General features: G+C 52.2%; 2 protein-coding genes and 1 pseudogene across 2 annotated transcripts in view; 1 reads left to right on the top strand and 2 right to left on the bottom strand.

Annotated features, from left to right (window-relative positions):
* The window catches only part of CPNE5 (copine 5), a 90,689-nt gene extending 88,477 nt beyond the window's left edge, over positions 1-2,212 (top strand). Inside the window, exons 19-21 of the mRNA XM_007467275.1 lie at positions 230-287; positions 718-791; positions 1,994-2,212. Coding sequence (XP_007467337.1) covers positions 230-287; positions 718-791; positions 1,994-2,212 — 351 coding nt within the window. The remainder of the gene's footprint in view (positions 1-229; positions 288-717; positions 792-1,993) is intronic.
* A 4,539-nt stretch (positions 2,213-6,751) lies between these two features.
* On the bottom strand, positions 6,752-7,395 carry LOC103088949 (vasopressin V1a receptor pseudogene; annotated as a pseudogene).
* Positions 7,396-11,440: 4,045 nt separating this feature from the next.
* Positions 11,441-24,589, bottom strand: part of RAB44 (RAB44, member RAS oncogene family) — a 31,167-nt gene continuing 18,018 nt past the window's right edge. The window contains exons 7-13 of the mRNA XM_007467296.1: positions 22,605-22,792; positions 20,560-22,022; positions 16,955-17,036; positions 15,786-15,900; positions 14,611-14,712; positions 13,018-13,094; positions 11,441-11,531 (exon numbers count right to left, since the gene is read on the bottom strand). Coding sequence (XP_007467358.1) covers positions 11,441-11,531; positions 13,018-13,094; positions 14,611-14,712; positions 15,786-15,900; positions 16,955-17,036; positions 20,560-22,022; positions 22,605-22,792 — 2,118 coding nt within the window. The remainder of the gene's footprint in view (positions 11,532-13,017; positions 13,095-14,610; positions 14,713-15,785; positions 15,901-16,954; positions 17,037-20,559; positions 22,023-22,604; positions 22,793-24,589) is intronic.

Here is a 24,589-nt window from a genome sequence, read left to right as displayed (position 1 = left end):
GCTCTTCCTCTCTGGTATCCCTGTATCCTTGGCTATCCTGTCTACCTCCTCCTCCCCCTTTTCTGTGTTTCTCTGTGTGTCTCCATCCTTCTCTCTTCCATTTCCTCCCTGTCCTCCTGCCTTTCTTCTTTTGACTCACCCCTTCCTGTCCTTACCTGTGATCTCCCGTTTCTTGTAACTGGCCCCTCGGCTGGGTACCACCCTGCCTACCTCCCATGTTGTCTCCCAGGCTGCCAAACTCCCCATGTCCATCATCATCATCGGCGTGGGCCAGGCAGAGTTCGATGGTGAGTGCCCACCCCCCTAGATGTTCCCCCCAGAGGCTTCAGGCCCTTGGAAATGTCCCCTCCCAAAAGAGTGAGAGCTCACACTGGGGTGTGTGCAACTATCTGGATGAGCAGGCAGGGTGTGAGTGTGTGTTTGTTTGCACAGGGAGGGGTGTGTCAAGGTGTGTACCGCACACCCACACACCAAGGCTGTGGGGAGGAGGCCCCAAGTCACTCCTCCCTCCTCCACCCTGGGAGCCTGTGGAGGGTGGGGGTGTGGCACCATGGGCTAGAAGTCAGAGACTCACGTGGTTGGGCTCCTCCTGTCTCCTGGCCTCAGTTTTCTCATCTCTAACGTGGGGGTCTGGGCTGGCGGTCTCTGTCCTGCCAGGCCCAGGTGCCCACCAATTAGTCCCCCAACCCCATGCCTTTGCTCCCCCCCCCGCCACAGCCATGGTGGAGCTGGATGGTGATGACGTGCGGATCTCCTCCCGGGGAAAGCTGGCCGAGCGGGACATTGTCCAGGTGAAGCCCAGACCCTGCCTGCCCCACAGAAAATGCAAGAGCCCCTCTAGGCAGGCTGACCTAACTCCCCCTTCTAGGGGCTTCTCTGGAAAGGGGCCCTGGAAGGAGGCACTGGGAGCCCTAGAATGGCTTGGCCACACAGAAGGAAACAGGAGTCAGTCTTAGGGCTGGACCCACCTCTACCATGTCTGAGACTCACCCCTAACACTGTGTTGCCCTGACTGGAATGCTCTGCCATGCCCTCCCCAAGCCCCAGGCCTCCAGGGTCTCCTGTAGAATACAGACGCCTAATTACTTGTGCCTTCTGTTATTTTCTGCTGGGCTGCCTTCCTAAGTGAGATGGCAAACCCCATGAAGCGGGGGGAGGTGTCTTTAGTGTTGCTGCAGCCCTTTCCAAGAATGAATGTTGCTTGGTTGATTGAATCAATACTGACGTCTCCATGTAGGATGGCAAACTGGTCTTTGTCCTCAGGGAATCCCAGTCCAGTCAAGCCTCAGAATGCACCTCAGTAAGCACATCCCTCTGTGAATCTCTTGCACACAGAGTCCCTAGTGCTTAGGAGATTCAGAATAAAAAACCCGACATTCTCCAAACCACCCCTCCCCCATTAAAAAAATTAAGGGGGAGGGGTCATTCCAGGTGTGGAGACCAAAGACAGGGAGCTAGAAACTGGAGCAAGGGCAGTCTGGGAGGTGGGACCTGTGTATGCAAAGGCCTGGAGGCAGGAGTGAGCCTGAGGCACTGGGAAGAGGGGCAGACATCTCCTGGGATAAAGCCAGAGGGGCCTGACTGTAGGTGTTGGCCCAGAAAGGGAAGAGCAGAAGCAGAGACAGAGAGCACCCTGCAGGAGAGGTGCGAGGAGACCCGCAGGGCCCATTTTCCAGAAGCCAGGGGATTCCTTCAACATTTCCTGTGTGCCTGCTAAATGCCTGTGCTTGGTGCCAAGACTTCAGAGATGAAGGGATCTTGTTCAGTGGTGTATTGTTTCCTGGCATGAATAGGTGTGCAGTAAGTTATTTGTTGAGTGAATGACAGAACAGGGACTATGATACAGTCCCTCAGAGAATTCACCATGACGGGGAGGGCTTCAGTGAATTGGGCAGAGGCTGGGGAGGAGTGGGACAGGATCCCAGACCTGGAGATTTGGGGCACGGGTGTCCAGAGGGAGACCTCGCCTGACCCTGCCTCCCCTACTGGACAGTTTGTGCCCTTCAGGGACTATGTGGACCGCACGGGCAACCACGTGCTGAGCATGGCGCGCCTGGCCCGCGATGTGCTGGCTGAGATTCCTGACCAGCTGGTGTCCTACATGAAGGCGCAGGGCATCCGCCCTCGCACCCTGCCCGCAGCCCCAGCGCGCTCGCCCCCGCAGTCCCCCGCCCACACGCCCCCTGCTTCCCCCCTGCACACGCACATCTGAGCTGGGTCTGCTCAGATGGCTGGGGCTTAGGCCAGTAGAAAGGGAGGCGGGGTACCCAGACCCAGCTACAGACCATCCTGCCCAGCCTTTGGAACACGTGTGCCTGGGAGGCCCACAGTGGGTGGGGCTTCTGGAGACTCCTTCCCATACTGCCCAAGCCCCTAGAGTTTGCGGGTACGGGTGGTGGAGGTGGGGATCTGGGCCCCTGCTCTTCTCTCCTTTCATTGACACCTGGTTCTGGACCAGCCAGGAAGATGTTAATCAGGACGACTGGGGTTCCGCTCAGCCCACCTGAGCTATTACCTGGGTAATCCCATCTGCTCCTATATCACCCTGAAGCCTGGGCTAAGCCTCCCACCTCCAGGCCCCCTTCTCCCTCCCCTCCTCCTGTGGTGTCTACTCCTATACCTGGCCCCTGACCCCCACCCAGTATCTATCCTGTCCCATTTCCAGTGAACCCTGTGAGGCTGCTGGGTTTGCAGGAGTGCCTAAACATGTGACCCCTCCTTGGGACCCTTGCATGAAGTGGGAGTCCTACAGACCCATGAAGGGGATGCTGTGATAGTAGATGGAGACCACATGGTAGGCAAGGAATGGAGGCTTTTCAGGCACAGAGTCGTTTCTGGTGCCTCTCAAGCCCAGTATGACGCTGGTTCTAGACACACAGATCCACAGGCCTCTCCCGTAGGTACCTCCACAGTTGGCTCCTGGCTCCAGGAATCCCCTTTTCTCCCGAGACTGCCCAGGGTCCTTGGGGCACCATCTTCTGCTGCTCACCTGGAGGCCTGGGCAAGAAGCAGCCCAGCTCCAGCACTCCCACACTGCCCCTCTATCCTATGGGGATAGGGGATGGGAGTCCTGGGTTCAAGTCCTGCCTCCAGCTGTTGCCGGCTGTGGGAACCTGAACAAGGCCTTTCTACCTTCTGGGTCTCAGTTTCCACATCTGTAAGGCAAGAGGGTTGACCAGATGGCCCTGGGTTTACCTTCAGCTCTGATACCCTGAGAGTCCACATTCATCCCACGCCCAGCTTCCCCCATCCCACTCCTCACCAGTGCAACCCCTTAAGGCCGTCTTGGTTTTGGGGTCACCCTGTTCCATCCCATCACCCCAAATCCACCCTCGTCCTGCAGCCTTGGGCTCTGGCATCTGAGCCTGAGTCCTTGCCCATGCTGTGGGAAAGCTGAGAAAGATGATCTCACCCCTGGGCCCACCCAGCTGCCCAGCCTTTACCCACATGGTCATGCATGCCAGTCCCTCCTGCCGCATGGGGCTCCTCAGCCCACTGAACCTCCCGTTCCTGGGTGGAGACCAGGCCCCACCCCGTCTGTTGCCAGACACTGCTTCCCTTCCTGTCATGCATGATGGTGGTGTTTCTATGCTATCTGGTCCTGTGCCTGTCTCTAAGACAGTCTCTGTGTGGAATTTGCCTTAAACTGAAGTAAATTTGGTTCTTTTACTAAAGTTCCTTGTTTTCCTTTCTCCTGTGAAAAATAGCACAGATGTTGCTGTGTGACAGAGTCCAGGTTCTCCTCTCTCTTTCCTCCATCCTTTTGTTCAAAAAAATGTACTGAGCAACTACTATGTGCCAGGGTCTATGCTAGGCACTGAGGATGCAGCAGTGAACAAAACATAGGCCCTGTCTCCACATGGAACTTACAACAGACACACAAATAGGACAGGGGAAACACAGTAAGCACATAACAGGTAAATAATATAATTTCTGGTGGTGATAAGAGTCACAAAGAAAAATAAGAGAATAAGAGGATAGAGAATGACAGGGTGATATTTTAGATGAGGTGGTCAAGGAAGGAGGGCCTTTCTGAGGAGATGACAGTTAGATGAGCCCCGAAGAAACGAGAGGGGGAGGCATGCTGATATCTGAGGCACAAGGGCTCCAAGGAGAAGGAGCAGCAAGTGCAAAGGCCCTGAGGTGTGTTTGAAGAACATTAAGGAGGCCAGTGTGGTTGAAGCTGCATTAAGGAGGGGAGAATGCAGGAGATGGGGTTGGCGGTAAAGAATCTGGAATGTGCAGGGCCTTGCAGGCCACAGAAAGGCCTTCAGCATTACTCTGAGTGAATCAGGGAGCCACTGAGGAGGTGAGAGAGGTGAGTAACATGATCAGATTATTCCGTGGGTGACTTTACTGCATCCGATCACTCATCTCTCAACAAGTATTTACTGAGCATTAGTGCCAGGCCCTGCTCAGGTTGGAGACACTGTCTCACACACAGTTGCACCCTCATGGGCCTAACCCCTGCTCTGGAGCAATAAGCAAGGAAATCCTACCACCCTGGGGTATCGACACCAAACCAATGAGAGGGACCAGGATCTGTGGCCACCAAAGCGGGGCTCTTGGGGCAGCCTAAATGCCACACAGGTCATGTGCCCAGGATGACTTACTGCTCCTCTGTGTGATGGGACTGTCACTCCTCCCTTGCAGGATCGTTGTGTGGTCAGAGTGACATGTAGATGTGCACGCATGAAGCGTGTGACATTCACAGGGCCTGCTGCACTAGGTGCACAGTAAACACCATTTTCCTCCTTGTCCCTCTTCACATATAGGTCCCTGTGACCATGAGGGACCAGGATCACAGGGAAAAGGGATTTCTCCCTTCTCTGGGTGAGTTTGCTCTCAGATTAGCCCTCCAGGCAGCCTTTCCCAACCAGCACATCACAAGAAATTGGTGCTAATTATACCAAAGTTTGGGACCTGCTTGCTTCTTAGATGATTTTATGGTAAATTAGAGCTGATTCACCACGGTCCTTATAATTAGATGCCCCTCTGACTTGCATTCCGATCCACTTTGAGTGGGTACCGGCTGGAGTCATAGCTCGAGAAGAAAGTTCCCATAACCAGCAGCCCGTTTCTACCTCACCTTGGGCTCCCGTGGGAAAGCATCGGGAGGAGAAGGCCGCCTGGCAGGGCAGTCGAGGCTCAGAGCCGCTGCCACTGGTGCACCGAGAGTGTCTTTACTGTGCTCAATACGGTAGCTGGGTTCTTTCCCAAGGTGTGCTCCACGGAACACTGGTTCCCTGGCATGGGTTTTGGGAAACTGCCCACTCTGAGTCCCTCTCAGAGAGTCCCCATGGACTTCAGGGTATTCGAGGCTTTGATTAGTCCTGTGGCAAAGAGACTATTTTGACTTGGTTCATCCCAGTGTTTTCTAAGCGTCTTGACCATGGGGTCAGGGTGTGTGTGTGTGTGTGTGTGTTTAGCTGTAACACTATCACCAAGCAGAACATGTTGTCTTGGGAATTTCAGCAGAGACAATCTCCCTGGTTCCCAGGCCAACACAAAAGCCTGAGGCTTTTTCCCAGGAGGCCAGAGGAGGTCATGGAGTTGGGGAACTTCTCAGAGGGGATGGGGTAGGAGAGGTGAAGACTTCCAGTTGCCTCTGGAGAGAAGGAAGGGGCCTCAAAAGGGGCCCCTACCCCTGCCACAACAGGAAGAGAAACCACAGAGAAGAAAGGAGGGCGTTCAGAAATTCATTTTGACTTGACTTCATGATATTCCTTTATTGGGCTGAGAGGTGTGTGTGGGACAGAGCTGGGGGAGGACAGGCAGAGAAGGGAGGGGCAACTGAAGGGTCCCCCTGGGCTATGAGCCTCTACCCAGGCAGCCCACTCAATCCCCAGGCCTTACCCCAGGATTGAGGACCCCAGGAATGATCAGCCCCCAGATCATTCCTCTACTCACTTCTCTGCCTTTAGAAGTCCCTTTACCACTCCTCTCACTTCAAATGCCCCTGAATTAATAAAAATAAGATTATAATAATAATAGTAATGACTAACACTCATATATACTTACTAAGTACCAAGCATTCCTCTAAGCACTTTATATGTATTAAGAAAGTTTATCTTCATAACAACACCATCAAGAAGGTACTATCATGATCCTATTTTCCAGATGAGAAAACTGAGGCATAGAGAGGTCAAGGGACTTGTTCAAGTCATACTACTAGAAAGTAATGGAGCCTACAGTTATCCATCTGAGCCCCAAGGTGGAATGGGAGCAGCAACCTAGTTGCCATTTAATTGCTGTGTCACCTTTGCTGGGCTACGCCTGCCCTCTCTGGATCTTAGTCTCCCAACTGGTAAAATGGAGGGGATGGGATCTATGTCATAGGGGTCTTCCCATCTCTCTTGAATCTCAGCTCTCCCATCAGCCTAACCTCTCAGACCCCCACCAGACCCCATAGGCTTCCTGGGGCCCGGTCATGTCCAGGCTGGATTCTCTCTATCGCCACACCAGCCCCTCCCACATCCCTGGGATGCCTGGCTGCCGTTGGCCTGCAGAAGAGGTCCCTGAGCCTTGCCTGGAAGGGGCAAGAGAGGTAGAAGCAGAGGATGGGGCTGACAGCACAGTTGGAGTAGGCCAGGATGGTGGGGAAGCTGGATGCCACAAAAGCCACCAGCATGGCAGGCAGGTCACCCACAGCTGCCACATAGCCTAGCACAGAGCAGGGTCCCCACATCCGCACGAAGACCACCGGCACCACAAGGATGAGCCCTGTGCTCTCCCGGTGCTCCCAGATGTTCTACCCCCTGGGGCTACGGGTATGTCTCCACAGGAGCCAGCCCAGGTGGCTGAAAGAGGAGCCCAGCCCCATGATGCAAGGCAGGAAGGCCAGAGCTCCCAGCAGCGTGAAGTAGCAGGAGGTCTGAGCAGGGTTCAGGAGCAAGAGGCAGGCCTGGGCCTCCTCCTCCACGACCACTCGCTCGAACAGCCAGTTGGGTAGCGATGCAGTGAGCCCCAGGACCCACGTGGCCCCACAAAGCAGCAGGCGGACACCCAGGCCAGACGGGAGGGCCGCGTCAGGCCAGGCCACTGCCACATGGCACAGAAGAGCCATGACCACCATGCCATAGAAGGTGCAGAACATAGTGGTGGTGTTGGCAGCCTGGCTGATGGTGCAGATGGTGGGGCCACCAGTCCTGCCACAAGAAGCTCAGCAGGAGCACAGGCACCACGCTGGCCAGGAAGAGCAGGTCAGACAGCGTGATGCTCGCCGTGATGCTCGCTCGTTGGTCAAGGTGAGGAGTGGGTGGGGGGCACCCGGACCCAGGCCCACCGCCAGCAGCCCCACCTGGGGACGAGGCCACAGACCCCGGCAAAGAGGAGTCGGAGCAGTCACTCAGGTGTAGCTGTGAGCCCGGCGGTGGACGTGGTGTTGGCCTCCATTCTCCTGCTCTGGACACACAAGGACAGGATAGAAACCTGCCCGAGGCTGCCTCCCTCTTTCCCTGTTGAGCCCCCTCCTTTCACAGACCCCTGCACACAGTGGGTGCCCTTGGCATGCACCAGCCCCTTTAGACCTCACAACAACCCATCAATTCCCTGGGTCCGAATCCTGACTCTGCTCCTTGGGAGCTCCATGATCTCGGGAAAGTTACCTCATGTTTCTCTACCTCAGTTTCATCAACTTTAAGGAAATGAGGAAATAAAGGAAACAAAACAGGTGTCAACAGTAACTGTCACTAAGGGATGAGATTCAGGTATTTTCATTTTCTTCTTTTTAATTTCTGTATTTCTAAAATTTCTGCAGGGAGTACAAATTGAATCTGATAAACATTATTTACATATTTAGCATATATATTTAGTATAGTATATATATTTATTTATTGTGTATATATATATATATATATATTAACAAAACCTTGCCCTGCCTGTGAAATGAGCAAGTTTTTTTTTATATCTTTATTAAAGTATAATTGCTTTACAAAAATGAGCAAGTTTTAATTTGAAGTTCAAGTAGGAAAATGAATGTGCAAGTGCTTTGAGAAGGTATAAAGCCCCAACCAGTGGTTCCCAAGCATGTCTACACATTGGGATCAGTTGAGGAGTTTCAAAAATACTAATACATGGGTCATACCCCCAAAGACCCGATTTGATTGGTTTGGGCTTTGGCAGTTTTGAAAGACCAGCTTGGGAACCACTGCCTCTATGGTCATGCTATGCGGGTTACCTGGGGGGGGGCAGGGGGAAGTGCTGCACCCCAGCTGTCAGATCTTCCTCCTCACCCCTGCTCCATCCCACATGCTGAGGACATGGGGAGCCCCCAAATGAGAGAACTCAGGCTGGGATATGGGGTCAAGGCATCTCAGATTTGGCTCAGGGGCTGATGTCGCCATCCCCTTTTCTCCTACACCGGGGGTGGAGGCTGGAAAGCCCCTCTGGTAGTTGGTTCAGAGCCAGGGCTGGGGGTCCCCTAGGTCCCTCCTGCAGAACCCTGCCTGGAGGACTTGCTCGGTCTCCGGGGCCCAACGGCAGCCACTTGCCTGAAAACAGCTGAGAAGAGACCAGAGGGGGGTCTCTATAAATTCTGCCGCCAACGCCCCAGATCTCAGACTCTGGTTCCAGGAGCTGCAGGGGAAGGACACTGTTCCTGAGCCACTCTCTAGGCATTTGTCATTGCTTTTTTATTCCTTCTACATGGCCCAGGCTTGCCTGCTAATAATATGAAATATGATTGGAGAGGAGGGGAGGGAAAGGGAGAAAGGAAAGGAGAAGGCTCAAAGGACCTTGCCCGGGCTCTAAGCATCCACACCTTCCTATAAGAAGCTCTATAACTTCAGAGTTAAGCTTATGGGGCACTGGAGCCTGGGGTTAAAGCCTTGCTCAACCACTTACTTAGCTATGTAACTGTGGGCAATCTACTCAATCTTCTATGCCTAACTTTCCTTATCTGTAAAATGGGGATAATAACAGGCCCCATCTCAATGGGTTGATGTGAGGATCAAATGAGGTAATACAAGCTAAGTGCTCAGAACAGTGCCTGGCACATAGTAGGTGCTTGGTAAATGATGGCTATTGTTCTGATCCTGCCCAGCCTCAGTTCCAAAAAGCTCTCTTCTCTGACACCCCTGCCCAGGCTCCATCTTATCCCCCTGCCCCCCGCTTCTTACTCCACACCCTGAGACCCATCAACCTAGTCCCACCCTCCATTTCTTAATCAGCCTCAAGCTAAGTTATGACCAGAGCCCCCTTGGCTGACATGCCCTGAGAACTCAGCTCTTGCCTGGAAATTCACTCTGAAGTCTACCTTGAGTCCCTCCTGCTGCTCTCCTCACCTGCCTTGTGCTGCTCTGAGGTTCCCGGGCCCTGCTTGGTGACTTGGAGCCCTTTGACACCAGGAAAGTCTAGCGCCGCCTCCGCAGCTGTACTCTGCACAGAAGCTGGATCCAGCCAGAGAAAGCCAGGAGAGGCCTCTGGGCAGGTGTGCAGTCCCTTCTAGCACCCCACCTCCAAGGAACTTGAGCTAGCTGCCTGAGGCGGGATCAGAGCTGAGATGGGAGGGGCAGGCAGAGAGGCCATTTCTATACTGGATCCCCCAAAGAATAAGGGCTCTAGCCACTCTACTGGCTCCCCCAGGAATCACACCCTGCCTACCTGCCTCATTAATTCACTGGCCCATAGGACAGAGTTGTTGGTGCCTGCCAGATCCCCAGACCCCTGAGAGAGAGCCATTAGCAACAGTAGGACCTGCCCCCCACTCTCAGCCAGGGCCAGTCATCATTTACTCCAGCTCACCTCTCCCTGTCTCTCTGTCTGTCTCTGTCTTTCTCTGAGCCTACTACAGCCTAGAACCTGCTCAGAACAGGAGGAGGCTTGTGGGCTGACAGGATCCAGGAAGGGAGAAGACATTGGAGCTAAGAAAGAATCAGTGAGCGGGACCAGTAAGAGAAATGGCTGGATCACAGGAATCATTCTGTATTTACTAGTCTAGAGATTGAATGGGATCCATTAAGGGCATCTGATCTAACCCTCTGGTGGCTTCTGATACCTGAATCTTCCCCCCCTCACCTCTTTGCCAAGTGTTACCTGGCTTTGGCTTGTATGCCTTTAGCGACAGAGAGCTCAAAGTCTTTTAGAACTGAGCAGAGGGATAGGGGCCAAGAGAGGAGACTCTGATTAAATTGATTGGAGGTCTCTTTCCTCTATCTCATTCCCTCCTCTTTCTCCTTCATTCTCTCTCTCTTACCCTCCGCCTCCGGAACTGTATTTGCTTGTCTCTCTATGCAACTGAGGTTTCCTCTGATTCAGCTGAGGAAGTCACCAGTACCCGAATGATTACAAAGTACCAAACTCAGCACCCTGCCCACACTGGACCACAGTACCTGGTGAGCATTATTTTGGTTAACGGTAAGATGACACAATCGACATTTACAGAAAACACAGATGACAGGAGATAGTCCAACACCAAGAGGCTGTCTGAGACAGACTCTCAAAGCAAGCTCCCTAAGGGCACTGAAATTCCCAGCCCCAGGCTGTAATGTGCAGCCACCTTTCAGGAGGCAAATGTTGTGCAATTCTGGGAACTCTCACAAACGCTCCAAAGAGGGACCCTTGAATAATCTGAATCCAGTTTCCCCTGCTGCTCCCCAGGCTCCACCAGCCACACCCCAGCTGCGCCTCAAGTGTATCCGGAGATTGACACCTCAAGGCAGAGGGCTGCACCAGGGGCACCATGGCATGGGGGCAGGAGTGGGATCCCCAAATGTGGCCCCTTAGAGGCACATCTTGGGGAAAGAGAGTGGGCTTGGGCTCAGGGAGACAGGGGGGATGGAGCTTATCAGGGGCCATCAGAACATCGCTCTTCCTCAGGAATTGGATTCTGCTCGAAAGAACCCCATGCTTGCAAACAGATACAGTGAGTGTGACCAGGTTCACCGGCTTTGCCAGGCATGGAACAGTGGGGCTGCTTTAATAAACAGTGTACTTTGCGATTAACAGGCCATATCAATTTGTAATCAGCACCAAAGCAAGCTCTTTGAAAAGTTTCTCTCCCACCCTTCCACATTTGCTCTGATTTCTGACTACACAAGCAATACCCAGTCATTACAGAAGATCTGAAAATACAAATACATATAAGAAGGAAAACACCCTCACACATTTACCCTGTAATTTTACCACCCAGAGATGTTTTGCCAATATTGTGGTGTATTTTCCTTAAGTCACTTTTCTAGACTCTTCTTTCTTTAAAGAGTTTTAACATCCCCCCACCCCCACCCCACTACCAGCCTCATTACTCAGAAAAGTCCTTTGGAGTACAAAGGGCAGCATTAGTGCAGCCACTCCCCTGGGATCCAAGTCCTGACCCGAGGAGGATTTTCCTGAACTTCCAAGCTGGCTGTCTCTGTCATTGCTGTGTCCAAGCAGGTGGGACAGGAGCCGAGGAACAGGAAACCCAGGGAGGTGGCCCGCCTACCCTGGCCAGGCCAGGTGCTCAGGAGCAGCAGCCAGCTCTCTTGGGTGGCCTCTCGGGGGCCACCTCCACCAGTGAGCCCTTCAGGCGGTCTTCTTGCATCTTGAGTGACCTGCGTGAAGATGCCTGGGTATCAGTCCTCTCTCTCACCTCCCAGGGGCAGCAGGGAGCGGCCCAGGGATGCAGCTGGGGGGCTGCCCCCCCGAGCTTCCTCTCTCCCGGCTGCTCTGCCCCTGTCCCGCGTTCCACATGGCACCAGAAAAATGGGGCCACGGAGACTTCGGCTTCCTGTCTCTTTTCTGGTATTCTCTGTAGCCTACTGCGTGCCAGGCGCAAGGGACTCCGATTATGACAATGAAGCCATCATGTCCTTGCCTTGAGTAGTGAGAGAGACAGAGAGGGGAAGGGGCGATCAGGACCCAGGAATGGGGAGGCACACAGAGGCACTTCACACCAGGTCCTGGAGGGATTTAGGGAACAAGGAGGCAGAGATGGAGCTGAGACTGAGCAGTGGACAAGGGTTCACTAGCAGAAAAGAGGGAGGGGTGTGTTCTAGGCAGAGGGCAAAAGCTCAGTGTCGAGAGAGAGCTTGGGGGTTGGGGAAGCAAAGCCCCTTCGTTCATTCATTTATTCACAATATATTTACTGTGTGCCTGGCGCTGTCCTAAATCACAGAGCCTAAGGACTAAATGGCCAGAAAGAAGCCTTGGAGGCAGCAGGGATTCAGGGCTCTGCCGGCCAGGAAGCCACATTCAGGAACTTGGGCTCTTATCCTAAAGCAAAGGGAAGTCACTGAGCAGTTTCCTGTTGGAGGGATCTGGCGTGATCAGGTTTGAAGTTTAGCAAGCTCACTCTAGCTGCTTTGTCAGAGAAGGGGCCCAGAGATCATCTGGTCTAATACCCCTCCCCCCTCACTCACTTCATTCATTTATTGAACACCTAGTATGTGCCAGGCCCCAGGAGGAGGGGCTGAACAAAACAGACACGATCCTGCCCTCCTGGAGCTACAGCCTGGTAGGGAAGGCAGGCAGCAAAAAGAAAACAGACAAATGCATGTGTAACTACAGTTTGTCAAGAGGGGCCTTTTTTGTTTTTATTTCAAGAAGGGCTTTGAAGGACACAGAGAAGGTAATCCAGAATAGCGGTGGGAGGGGGTGTGGTCAGGGAGGGTCCCTCTGAGCAGCTGAAGTTTATGCGGGGGGGCGCGGGCGGGGAGATGGCACTGGAGCCAATACAGGCCACTGAGAGGCATTTTGATTTTACTCTAAATGCACTGCATTATTATTACTATTTTTTTTGGCCGCACCGCTTGGCTTGTGGGATTTTAGTTCCCCAACCAGGGATCAAACCCGGCCCGGCCCCTCAGCCACTGCACCAAGGCTCAGAGAGGGGATGGGAGATTTCCCAGAGGTGATGCAGCTAACAGGACTGGTAGAAGTGGAGTGAGGAGACTCCGTGCAGTGTTCTCTCTCCTTCCCCAGACTTCCGAGCCCTGTGCTTTCACAGGCGCTTCCTAGGAATGGGCCTTCCCCTCCCACATGAGTCAGCTGAAGGCTGTCCAAAAGATTCTGGGTGGGGAGCAGCAGGGCGGCACTCACCGGGCCAGGTTCACCACAGGCTCCAGGATGTTGTGACCCAGGGCAGCGCTGCACTCTCCAAAGGAGACCCCCAGTTCCTGCAGCCAGACAGATAGGGGTACAGGTGCCATGGAGGAGACCACTGAGAGTCTAGGTGGCAGTGCCCACCACCAAAGACCTGATCATCAGACAGAGTCCCACCCAGTACACCCCCAGGCAACCCCAACAGGTGAGGCAGCCCATCTCCATCTCCTTGTGGCCCATGGCCCCCATCCTTGCCCCTCTGCCCACTGTCTCTCCACCCTGGCTGGACAAGGTATCAACGATGCCACCTAGAAAACTCCAGAGCATTCAGAGTGACGGTGGGAAGCCTGTGTCCCAACTTGGAGAAGTGTCCTTGGGGACATTTTTAAGTCATTAGTTATATGTATTTTTAATTTTAAAAATATTTAATTGGGGGAAATATTTGAAAATGTAGCATAAAAAAGTAGAAATACAAAATATAAAACACTCCTGTTAGTGTTTGAGTATATGTTTCCGTTGTGTTTTATATAACCCTTTTATTGGGGGGTGAGGGGGGTGGGCTAAACGTCGTTATACTTTAGGTTAAACATATGAAAGTGCTGTTTTGATAGACACCAAACAATCTCATATGATTCAACCTAACCTATATCCAGAGATGCAGCTGCTTTTCTGACTTCACGTTATATTGTAAGCATTTCCTCCACACCCTTAAATATTTTTTAGAACAGGATTATTAATGGCAAATGCTAGCCTCTCACATGAAGCTCCACAAATTAACCATCAAAGGTTTGTTCTTATAAATAACACTGTAAAGAATATCTTCATACAAATGTTCAATTATACATAATACACGGGTATCCGGTACGTCATTCTCTTAAGAATTATTATTTCTGACTCTTTCCTTAGGATAAATTGCTAGAGGAGGAATTACTGTGTCAAGGAGATGAGCTACTACTTTTAAGAGGAAAAAGTTCCCACCAACCAGGAGTCAGAATGATGACCTCATGATCAGGAGAAATGAGAGAAGAAACAGGAAGGAAATACGATATGGAAATGCCAAGAGGGGTGGTGTCAGAGGTAGGGCAGGGAGCGAGAGTCTTTGTTCCACCTTTATTATTCTCCAGATTTTCTGGAATGTAGCTCAGTTCTATTCATAAATAAATAATATCCACTGTGCCCTGTCTGGTGACAGGGCTTTTGATGCAATCTTCCCAGGGAAGAATTTGGGTCTTAAGATAGAATAAATTAGAAGGAATGTTATGTTAATTAGAGACCAGAGATAAAATTAAGATTTGATTGGGAATTTTAAGTGAAGCTTAAAAAGATGTTGACTCTGAAGATATTTTTAAGTAGGTAGGGACACTGTGGGGATTTGCTAATTCAACAGTGAGGTTCAATGTCATGCCCACTGTTACCTTCTCGTGTTTGGGTCTTAGACCCCGGGTGTGTGGGAGGCTGTCGGTCTTTGATGGAGCAAGGGCAGGAACGGATCCTTCTCTGTGGTATCGGCCAGGGTGACCTATTCATTACCCTCTAGGGAGGGGTCTGCCCAACCCAGGCTGGGGGAGGGGCTGATACCCAGGTACTCACCTGGGCCAGTTGCTGCCCAGCCTCGGTGGACACTTGCCGATCCTCCTCACAGTCTGTCTTGTTTCCCAAGAGAAGGATGACCACGCTGTCAGACACTGCATCCTGTACACAGAACATGTTCCCTCAGCAACACATGTTGAGCGCCTGCTGTGTGCCAGGCCCTGGGTAGATTTGGCCATGCTCTCCAGGAAGCTGACTGTGTGCCACTTCCCTCCACACATGCCCACCTTTCCATATCACACCCACTCCACACTCTTCCCACCTCTGACACTTTCCCTTCCATCTGCAGTGAACCTCTCTGCCTGCAAACATGCCACCCACTTTCCAAGGCCAACCTCAAAGTCACCTCCCCCAGGAAGCCTTCCTAGATTGCTCCTGTCCATGCCCCTCTTTCCTGCCTGTGTTGAACAGCCCAGCATTTGACTATGCAGGCTGCCTTGGCTCATCTCCTAATTGTTTCATGGATAATAATAATAATAGCTTCTGTTTACTGAGAGCTTACTGTATACCAGGTGCTGTGCTGAAAGCAGTTATATCAGTTAATCCTCACAACTGCTCTATGAGAAAAGTTGGGAAATTGAAGTTCAGAGAGTTTAAGTCACTTGTCCAAGGTCACAGAGTTGGGATGGGATAGTTGGGATACAAACCCAGGTCTTATCAGAACCCAGAACCCAGCTCCCCTCATGTATCACCTTATCCTGCTTCTCTTGCATCTCTTCAACTAGCCTAGAAACTTCTAGAGAGAAGACAACATGTCTTTCTTCATACCCCTCTTCTGTGCTAGCACATACTGCAGAATTTCAGCATGTATACATACAGCAAGTAAGTACGTGGGGGAAAGAACTAGAGATGTGTGAACAGAGGAATGATCACCTAGAGTGGCACTAGACTTGCATTATCCCCAGGTGTTAAGAAGACAACACAGAGCTTCTGTATATAGGAAAAAGTGGTCATAGGATAAAGGAAAGAGTTTGTTTTGGAGGCCGTACTATGTGGTTGTAGTTTCTTTGTACTACTATGTTCCCAGCCCATCCAGCCACATACCCTCAGTAGATTATGTCACCCATATGTCTGCTGTGTCATTTGTAATCCTGGGAGAAAAGAAGGAGTGGGAAGGATACAAGTTCCCTCTTGACTCCACACACTGGGGCCAACCCCAGCAGCCATCAGCTCACCTGGAGACAATCCAGCCAGTAGCGCACATGGGCAAAGCTCTCCTGGGAGGTGACGTCGTACATGAGCACCACTCCATCAGCCTTGCGGAGCAGTTGCCGCGTCATGCTGTGGTACCTGCCCAGAGAGTCCGCACCAGGCCGTGCCAGGCGGCCTGACCCCAAGCCCTGACCTCTCTAGGCCTCAGCCACTCCATCTGCTTCTAATTGCTTCCCAAAGAGAACGTGCATGTATTTTCCTTCTTACAATGTGCTTATTGTTGAATAGGTAACAGTCCTCATGGCTCAAATTTCAGAAGGTACCAAAGGGCACCCCGTGAAAAGTCTCTCCCAGCCAACCCCACCCTCATCCTGCAGCCACCCCCAGAGGCAGCCAGAGTTCCCCATTTCTTTTTTTTTTTTTGATAGCAAGAAGTTTACCCATTTCTTAAATAGTTTCCCAGAGGTATTATATATATATATAGATACATGAATGTATATGTACACACACACACATATACCCATATACATACTGTTTAAACAAATACAGTGTAAAACACTGTACCTATCAATATTCAGTATTCTGTACTTTGTTTTATCCACATAATAAAATGTCTTGAAGAAATTTCCCTATTGGTACATAAAGAGGGTCTTCCATCTTTTTTGTGGCTTCATAATATTCTATTGTGTGGAGAGACTCTAATATATTTAACTGGTCCATTACTGATGATGTTTAGTTTGTTTCCAATGTTTCGTAATATAAACCGTGTTGCTATGAACAGTCTTGGTCCCTTTGATATTATAGTCATGTATGAGTTTATCAGTAGAATGAATTTCTAGAAGTAGAACTTCTGGGTCACAGAAGATGTGCCTTTTCAGTTTTGATCACTACGGCTTAACCAGAAAGTGGAAAGCCAGTGTTTTCAGAAGGACAAGCGATTGGGTGGCTGTCCCCTGTTGGGATGGCCATCACAGGTGCCCCGCCATGCTGAGGGGAACTCTGGGTCTGCTGTCCTGTCTCCTGCATGGGATCTGGACTTATCTCTCCATCCCTGACCTCCTGAATCATCAGGGGTAGAAGCTGCATTTGCACTTGGTTGCCTCTTAGCCCATATTGGACTCCTCAGGGTCGGGGCTGCCCTCCACTCTTCTGCAGCCCAGGCTCAGCCACTGATGTCAACAGTGCCCATTACCTCTCCTGGCCAGCTGTGTCCCAGAGCTGCAGCACAAAGCGCTTGTTGTCCACCAGCAGGTTTGTGACCCGAAAATCCACTCCTAGGACACACAGAGGAGAGTCAAGCTTACTTTCAAGTTATCATCCCGGACTTGCAGGTGAGGCCTGCCTGAATACATACGTGTCCCCAATACCAGCCAGGGTGGGATGGGAACCTCCAGCTGCTGGACTTCCCTTTTGCTCTCCAAATCCCATCCATACTTGAGGGCCCACATCCTCCAAGAAGCCTTCCCTGACCACGCAGCTCCCACTGCACTCCCGCCCTGAGAGTTGGCCAGTGTGAGGCACCTTGCATTGTTTTTACCTCTACAAAAAAAAAAATCTGTCTTCTCAACTGCACAGCAGTGTTTATTCCTCAGGCTACTCAGGAAAATCCATTTTGTTAATTTATTTTTTTATAATACTTCTTGTTTCATTCCTAATTATTGCATGCATCTTCCCCTTTTACCCAGACAGCAGCCTGGGAGGGTGGAAGGAATGTTGGCTTCAAGGATGACCAGTTGGGCCGTGAGTTGTCCACCTTCTGCTGCTATACTGGCTGTGTGACCTCAGGCAAGTCACTTCACCTCTCTGAGCCTTCCTTCCTCATCTGCAAGGTGGCAATTTAAAAAGACCCACATCACTGGGTGGTTGAGAGGATTAAATGACTTATATCCAAGGTTCAGCCTAATTTCTAGGGGGTGCTTAGGAGGTGGTAATTTTTATTATCACTATGAATTCTCATCTCCCTGAGCCCCAGCTCCTCAAATTTCACAGACCCACCCTTCCCTGTGTCATGGTTCTAGACACCTCTTGTGCCTGGAAATATGGAAGTAATAGTGAAGTCCCAGGGAGGTTTGGAATCTTTGGGGAGCACCTTCCAGCCAACCTCTACTTCCCAGGGACACTAGGCCGGGTGGGGCTGATAGAGAGGGACTGCTTTGTCCATGCTGAGCCCACTGCAGACCAGCTCCGGAAAGGGGCATCTCCTCATATTATCCCTGAGCTGGTAAGACCTTCCTCAAGGTCTAGGTCTCTCATGCAGCCCCCAGAAGCACCTGCTGCTGTCCCTGGTGGTGACTGAAGCCACAGACCATCCCCCACACCCATGCTCTCCACAGGAAGCTGGGAGAAGTGGCAGATGGGAGTCCTGACCTCAGCAAAATGCTGAAGCAAAAGTTTGTCTGTAGCATCCACTTCTCTTTTTTTTGGCCGCATCACGTGGCATACGGGATGCGGGATCTTAGTTCCCATCTAGGGATCGAACCCGTGTCCCCTGCAATGGAAGCGCAGAGTCTTAACCACTGGACCGCCAGGGAAGTACCTCCATTTCTCCTTACTGCCCTCTTTCCTCCAGGTCTAAGGAAGCCCAGGGTCTGCAGGAACTTCTGAGGTTATCCAATCCCAACCCCCGTGATGATATCCAGCTTCTGCTTAAATACCCACTGTGTGATCTATTGAGCAACCCTAACTCTAACTAAACCCTTGCATTTAGTAACTTTACTCCCACTTTCCACCTCCCTGCCCATCACCCTCCTCAATCCACCCATGTATCCCCGCACCCTCCCCGAAACATGTTACAACTTAACCACTTAAACTGTTAAAAATATAATGTTTTCAGCTTCCCAAGGAATCTGCTATTTTACATGAACAACCCCAGGGAGAGGGCAAGGCTGAACCCATAAGAGGGTAAAACTTCTGGAGTGGGGGCGTGTGCTTTGAAGGCAGGTGGCCCCGGGTATGAACTTTGGGGCCCAGGTAGGGCAAGGAATTTAACTGGGTCTTCAATTCTTTGTCCTCCTCATCTGTAAAATGGGGGTAGATATGGAGAAGCCTCAAAAAAATGCACAATCAGCTATAATTTGATTGGCTCTGTCTCTGGTCCTCCACCAGCCCTGTTCTCAAATGGAGGCAGGTGAGAAAGGAGGGTGGGAATGGAGCAGGGTGATGCTAAGTGGGGAAATGTTTATGGCTGAGGAAGCTGGAATCGTCCCCAGTGTTAGTTAAACCAGAGGAATGACAGCCACCAAGGGCACCAAACCACAGCTAGCAGTGGGACAGATTTGGATCACACACCTGGATCTCAGGTCCTCCCAGCTGGCTAGCAGTGCATGCAAAGTTGCCTTGTCTTTTTTTTTTTTTTGCTGTACGCGGGCCTCTCACTGCCGTGGCCTCTCCCGTTGCGGAGCACAGGCTCTGGACGCGTAGGCTCAGTGGCCATGGCTTACGGGCCCAGCCGCTCCGCGGCATGTGGGATCTTCCCGGACCGGGGCACGAACCCGAGTCCCCTGCATCGGCAGGCAGACTCTCAACCACTGCACCACCAGGGAAGCCCGCCTTGTCTTTTTACAGTTATGCAATCTGTATTTTTCTCTACTGAATTTTGTGGAAACTTCTTACCACATAATAATAGGAGAGGCTCAATCACAGGGAGGGCTGATGTAAGGAATAAGGCATGTATGCCTGGTGCATTGTAGGTGGTCAGTAACCAGTAGCTTAGGTGATTAAGGATGGTGGCCTTGCAGACCCTATGACCCTGTTCAACATCAGACCAGGCCTCCTATGGGTTCCCTTTTCCTGACAAGTCTGCATTTTTAATTGGCTCCCCAGGTGAGGATTCTCAGGCAGAGAAATTTCAAGAACTTGTCCTGGGGGGCCTCTCTTACATAAAGTTTGAGAACTTTATCCACTGGTCTAACACTGATCCCCATTAGCACGCACCCTGATGGGACACAAAGACGTGGACCATTCCAACTTTGCTCCTAAGCTGTTCCCACAAGCTCTTTTCTGTGGCTCTATGCAATGTTCAAGTGGCCACATATCCCAATATTTTTAGAGAGAGGAGGCTTTGTGCTATGGGATATTTCATTTGCAAAAGCCACTGAATTAGACATTATCAAACATTTACTTATAATAATAACCATAAAAATAACTAATATTGAGCATTGAATACATGCCAGATATTATTCCGAGAACTTGATATGTATTAACTGAACTAATTCTCACAGCCCCTCTATGAGGTCAGCACTACTGTTGCCCCCATTATGCTCAGAGGGGTTAAATAATTTGCTCAAGTTCATACCACTGGTAAGTGGCAGAGCTGGGTTTTGAGCTCAGGGACCTGTGCTCCTAACTTACCTCACCCTACAAATACATTCTGCGTAAAATATTCAACTTGCCAAAGGCCATTTCCTGCCAGAGTCTGGCTGACCGGCCTAGGGTCGGTCCTGAGCAAATTCAAGCAGCAGGGACCCTGCGGTGGCCTCTGCCCAGGGGCCACATGGCTGGAGACCTGCTTGTTTTCACCATCAGCCAGTGCTGGCAGCTAAATTGCAGGGTGCTTTGTTGATGTGGCACATTATTAGCTACTCAGATCAATGTAGAAAAAGCAAATTACCTGTAATTAGAGATGATTAGTAAAATAGCCAGATTATGCCCATATAAAATAATGTCTAATGCAGGGCCTGTGGTGAGGGCAGAACCTACAGCTTCCTGAGGGATGGCTTGCTCTGGGCCTCCAGCTCTTCAGCCTGGTCCCCCAGGTCTCCCCTCCGTCCCCTGCCACCCTCCCCAGCTGGCCCTTACCCACAGTAGCTGTCAGCCCAGTGGCGAAGGTGTTTTGGTGCAGCAGGTGCAGGAAGGACGTTTTGCCCACATTCGAGTCTCCCAGGAAGATGACGTGGAAGGCGTAATCAGGATTGGCCAAAGGTTCACTGGCCGTGCAGTCCCCTGGGGATGGGGTCAGCCCAATGCCTCCGGAGTCCATTCCTGGATCTTCAGGCCTATTCTCTGCCCTTGGCTCCCTGGATTGAGGGGGCCCTGGTTCTTCTTCTGCGTGAGCGGTTGTAGGTTGGGGCCTGGACTGGGCTTCCATCTCAGCCCTGGTGGGGAGGGTTTGTGTGGGCTCCTGGGGCCCTGCTGCGTCCCCAGGCTGAGCCCCTGTGCGGGGAGAGTCCCTTGAAGGTGATGGTTTTTCAGGAGCTGGGGCTTGTGCCTCAGCCTGAGCCTGTGCTCTGTCACGTGGGAGAGGAGCAGGTGGGGGATCGTGCTGGGGGAGTTCCGGGTGCCCAGTTTTCAGGCCATGAGCCTCAACGGACAGCTCTGACCTGAAATCCTGCCCTCCTTGGTCCCCTGCTTTCCTTTCGTCAGCCCTGGGCTCCTCTTCCAGACTCTGGTGGGGTAGGGCAGGCAGCCCTTCAGGCCCAAGGACCTGGCTGTGAGCTTCCTGTAGTCCCCCAGGACGGCCCTCCTGTGCATCTGGGCTCAGCTTGCCCTGCTCCAATCCCTTTGTGGGAGCCTGACCCACAGACTCCAGGCCCTGGGAGGGCTCATCCAGCCCTGCCGTGAGGGCTCCAGCTCCTGAGGACCCCAGCCCTGGCTCAGAGCCAGCGGCATGTGGGTCCTGATGGAGGGCCTCTCTCTGCCTGGGTGGCTTGGCTGGGACAGGCCCAGGCCCAGGGCCCTCGTCATCTGGGTATGAGGCCTGGAACTGTTCACTGGGCCCAGCTGGGGCCTGGGGAGGGGGAGAGGTCACATGAGGAGGGGCCCCATCCTCCAAAGGAATGAGCACTTTGAGCGCAGTTGCCACCAGGCCCCCTGACTCCCCAGCTGGAGCCCCTGGAAGCCCCCAGCGGAAGTGGACCCCAGGGCTAGACCCTGACTCCTCCTTAGGTTCCAGGCTGGGGGGCTCTCCAGTCTGCTCTGGGCTGATGTCCTGACCCTCTGGGTTCACTCCTTTCTCTTCCTCGGTCCCGGAAGGCACCCCAGGGGGGCTTCCTGGAGACCCATCTGGATCTGAAGGTGGCTCCTGACCAAAGAGAAAAGCACGCGGCTCCCGGATGGAGATCTGCCTGACCGCTTGGGGTGTCTGGGGGCCTGAGGAGGCTCTCGGAGCTGGGGGTGGGCTCCTGGAGAGCTGCAGGGCACTGTGGCGGGTGCTGCTGAAGGTGCCGAGGAGCTGGTCCCAGTCATCGCTGTCCCCAGTCAGTCCAGACAGGGGAGCCTCCTCAGAGGAGACTGAGGCCTTCTCCTCACCAGCTCTGGGGACACTAGAAAGGGTGCGGGAAGCTAAGGTCAGGGGAGGGGCTGGTAGACGTCACACCAACACTGTCGGCATCCATCACCACTGGGTGCGCACCTCACCGCTAGTCCTTCCTCCCAGTCTTCCCTTTGGCAGTGCTTCTGTCTTGGCACACACTCCCTACCCTTCCCCACCTCCAATCCTGCTCATCCTTCCAGGCCTATATGGAGCCTCACCTCCTCCAGGAAGCCTTCCCTACCATTCTGGCCCATCCCACTCCTCTGACCTGTAATGAGTAGAGTGGGTGCTGTTCCCGCCAAGGATCCAGCACTGCACTAGCCTGTGTGTGTGTGCGTCTGTGTGTGTGTGTGTGAATCCCAGTTGTGTGATTCATATGTCATGTGTGTCTGGGCACATGACTTTCCCCTGTCTGTCTCCTCATCTGAGAAATGGGCATGATAATCTCAGCCTGGCAGGGCTGTTGTGAGGTTTAAGGAGGGAGTCTGTGTGCTCTGGGCACTGAGTAGAGCCTCGGAGAACTCAGAGCCGCCCTCCCTTCTTCCAGGAAGCCCCTGGTCTCCAGCCCAGCCCAGGGGTGGCAGCTACTTGCCTCGGTTCCTCCTCCATCTGCCAGGACACATGGCCCTTGGTGGCGTTCAAGTGCTCCCTGGTCACCTGCAGCTGACCCCGCACCACTTCCAGCCTCCCAGCCAGGTCACGCTGGGCCTCCCGAAGCTGCTGGTTCTCTGAGCTGGCCTCCTGGTGTGTGCTGCTGAGGCGGTGGAGCTGGGCCTCCAGCTGCAGGAGGTGGAGGGTGAGGAGGAGGGAAGCCCAGGTGCCCTTCAGGGGAACAAACAGCCTCCCAAGGCCACTGTGGGGCACAGACTCCAGGCTCCTGGAGACCCAGCTTAAAACATAGGATTGGGGCGGCGGGCGGCTGTTACCCCCTCACTGGCCTAATTAGCTCCATTACCTCCCACCCAGGAGAGACATTGGAATTTGGGGGATGGGGAAGAGAGAGGGAACTGTGTAAGAAACACAAACTGCCAGCACCACAAGGGCCTGAAGCATACATGGGATCACACCCTCCTCTGTTCAGCGTTCTGCAATGACTGCTCATCTCTGAGTGCATCTGGTCTGCAAGGAGCTCCTGATCCAACAGCAGGTCACAAGACTGGGAGATGGAGAGCTTCTTGACCATGCCTTACGGAAGGTAAAGGCCTCACAATAGCCTCCAAGGCCTTGCACAGTCTCCCCCCACAACCCCACCTCTGTTACATCTCTGACCTTCTCTCCCACTACCACCTCCTCCCCCACCTGCTCCCTCAGTCTGTACCAGCCCACAGGTCTCTTTGCTGGTCCTTGAACATTCACAGCACATCATACCCACCTCAGGGCCTTTGCACTTGCTATTCCCTCTGCCTGGACTACTCTTCCCCTAGATACCACATGGTCCACTCCTCACCTCTTTCAGGTCTTTCCTCCAAAGTCATCATCTTAGTGAGGCCTTCCTTGACTCCCCTATCAAAACCCTTCTGTCCCCCTGCCCTGCTTTACTTTATTCTCCTTAGCACTTTCACTATCTAATATGTTATAGATTTTACTTGCTTATTTAGTTTATCATCTCTCTCTCTGACTAGACAATAACTCTACAGACAGGAGTTATTTGTGTCTATTATGTTTCTCAGAACCTAGAACAGTGCCTGGCACATAGTGGGTGCACCATAAATAGTTGCTGGGTGAAGGAATGAATAGCCTTGGGGGTAGAGGCTTCACATCCACAGGGGACAGGACAAAATGGTCCCACGTGGAAAGTCTAACCTCTTCCCTTGGCAGAAGGGGCCTGCCTCAGTTTCCAAGGAGCAGCTACTGCAGAGGCACCTGGGAAATCAACCCATGTCAGGAGGGTGAGACAAGGTAGCAGGACCAGCCAAGGCAACAGTGGGGAAGACTCTGGGAACCTGGTCCAGTGTTGAAAGAATGCAGGTTGTCCTGGTTACAACAGATGGTGATTTTACTAAGGTCGGTCTGAAAGTTGAGGAGGGAAGAGACAATGGGGCAGGGTCTCAGACCCAAAGGCTTAGCACAATGCCAGCTGGAAGTGACTATAGGTTATGAGACCTGAGGTGTTGGGGGAGCAGGTATTCTGACCAGGAAGCTAGGTCAGGTTCAGCAACAGTAACAACTGTGATATGTAAAGCGCCTACTACCAGCCAGGCACCATCTTAGGCCCTCAAATATAGTATCTCTAATCATCACAGCAGCCTTCTAAGGCAAAAGTTCTGATCTCCATTTCTCTGATAAGGAAACCAGGGGTCAGAGAGGTTAAAAACCTGCCCAAGGTCACTCAGCTGACAATGGAGATGAAAGTTGAACACCACCCTATCACCAAGCTTCTCCAACGCTGAGACTTTGTATTTGCCCAGTGCTTTCCTGTTTCAAAATGCTTTCCCATTTATTACCTCATTTGACACAACTAGCTGGGGAGATGCAGTAGATGTGGCTATTCCCATTTTACAGATGGAGAAACTAAGGCCAGGACAAGCAAAATTATTTCCTCAGATTTGCATGGTTTTTAATTGGAACAGCAGGAAT

This window comes from Lipotes vexillifer, unplaced genomic scaffold, assembly GCF_000442215.2.
Source record: "Lipotes vexillifer unplaced genomic scaffold, Lipotes_vexillifer_v1.1 scaffold528, whole genome shotgun sequence".
NCBI classification, from domain to species: Eukaryota; Metazoa; Chordata; class Mammalia; order Artiodactyla; family Lipotidae; genus Lipotes; species Lipotes vexillifer.
The sequence above is the reverse complement of the archived record's forward strand: the minus strand, read 5'-3'. Positions and strand labels throughout refer to the sequence as shown.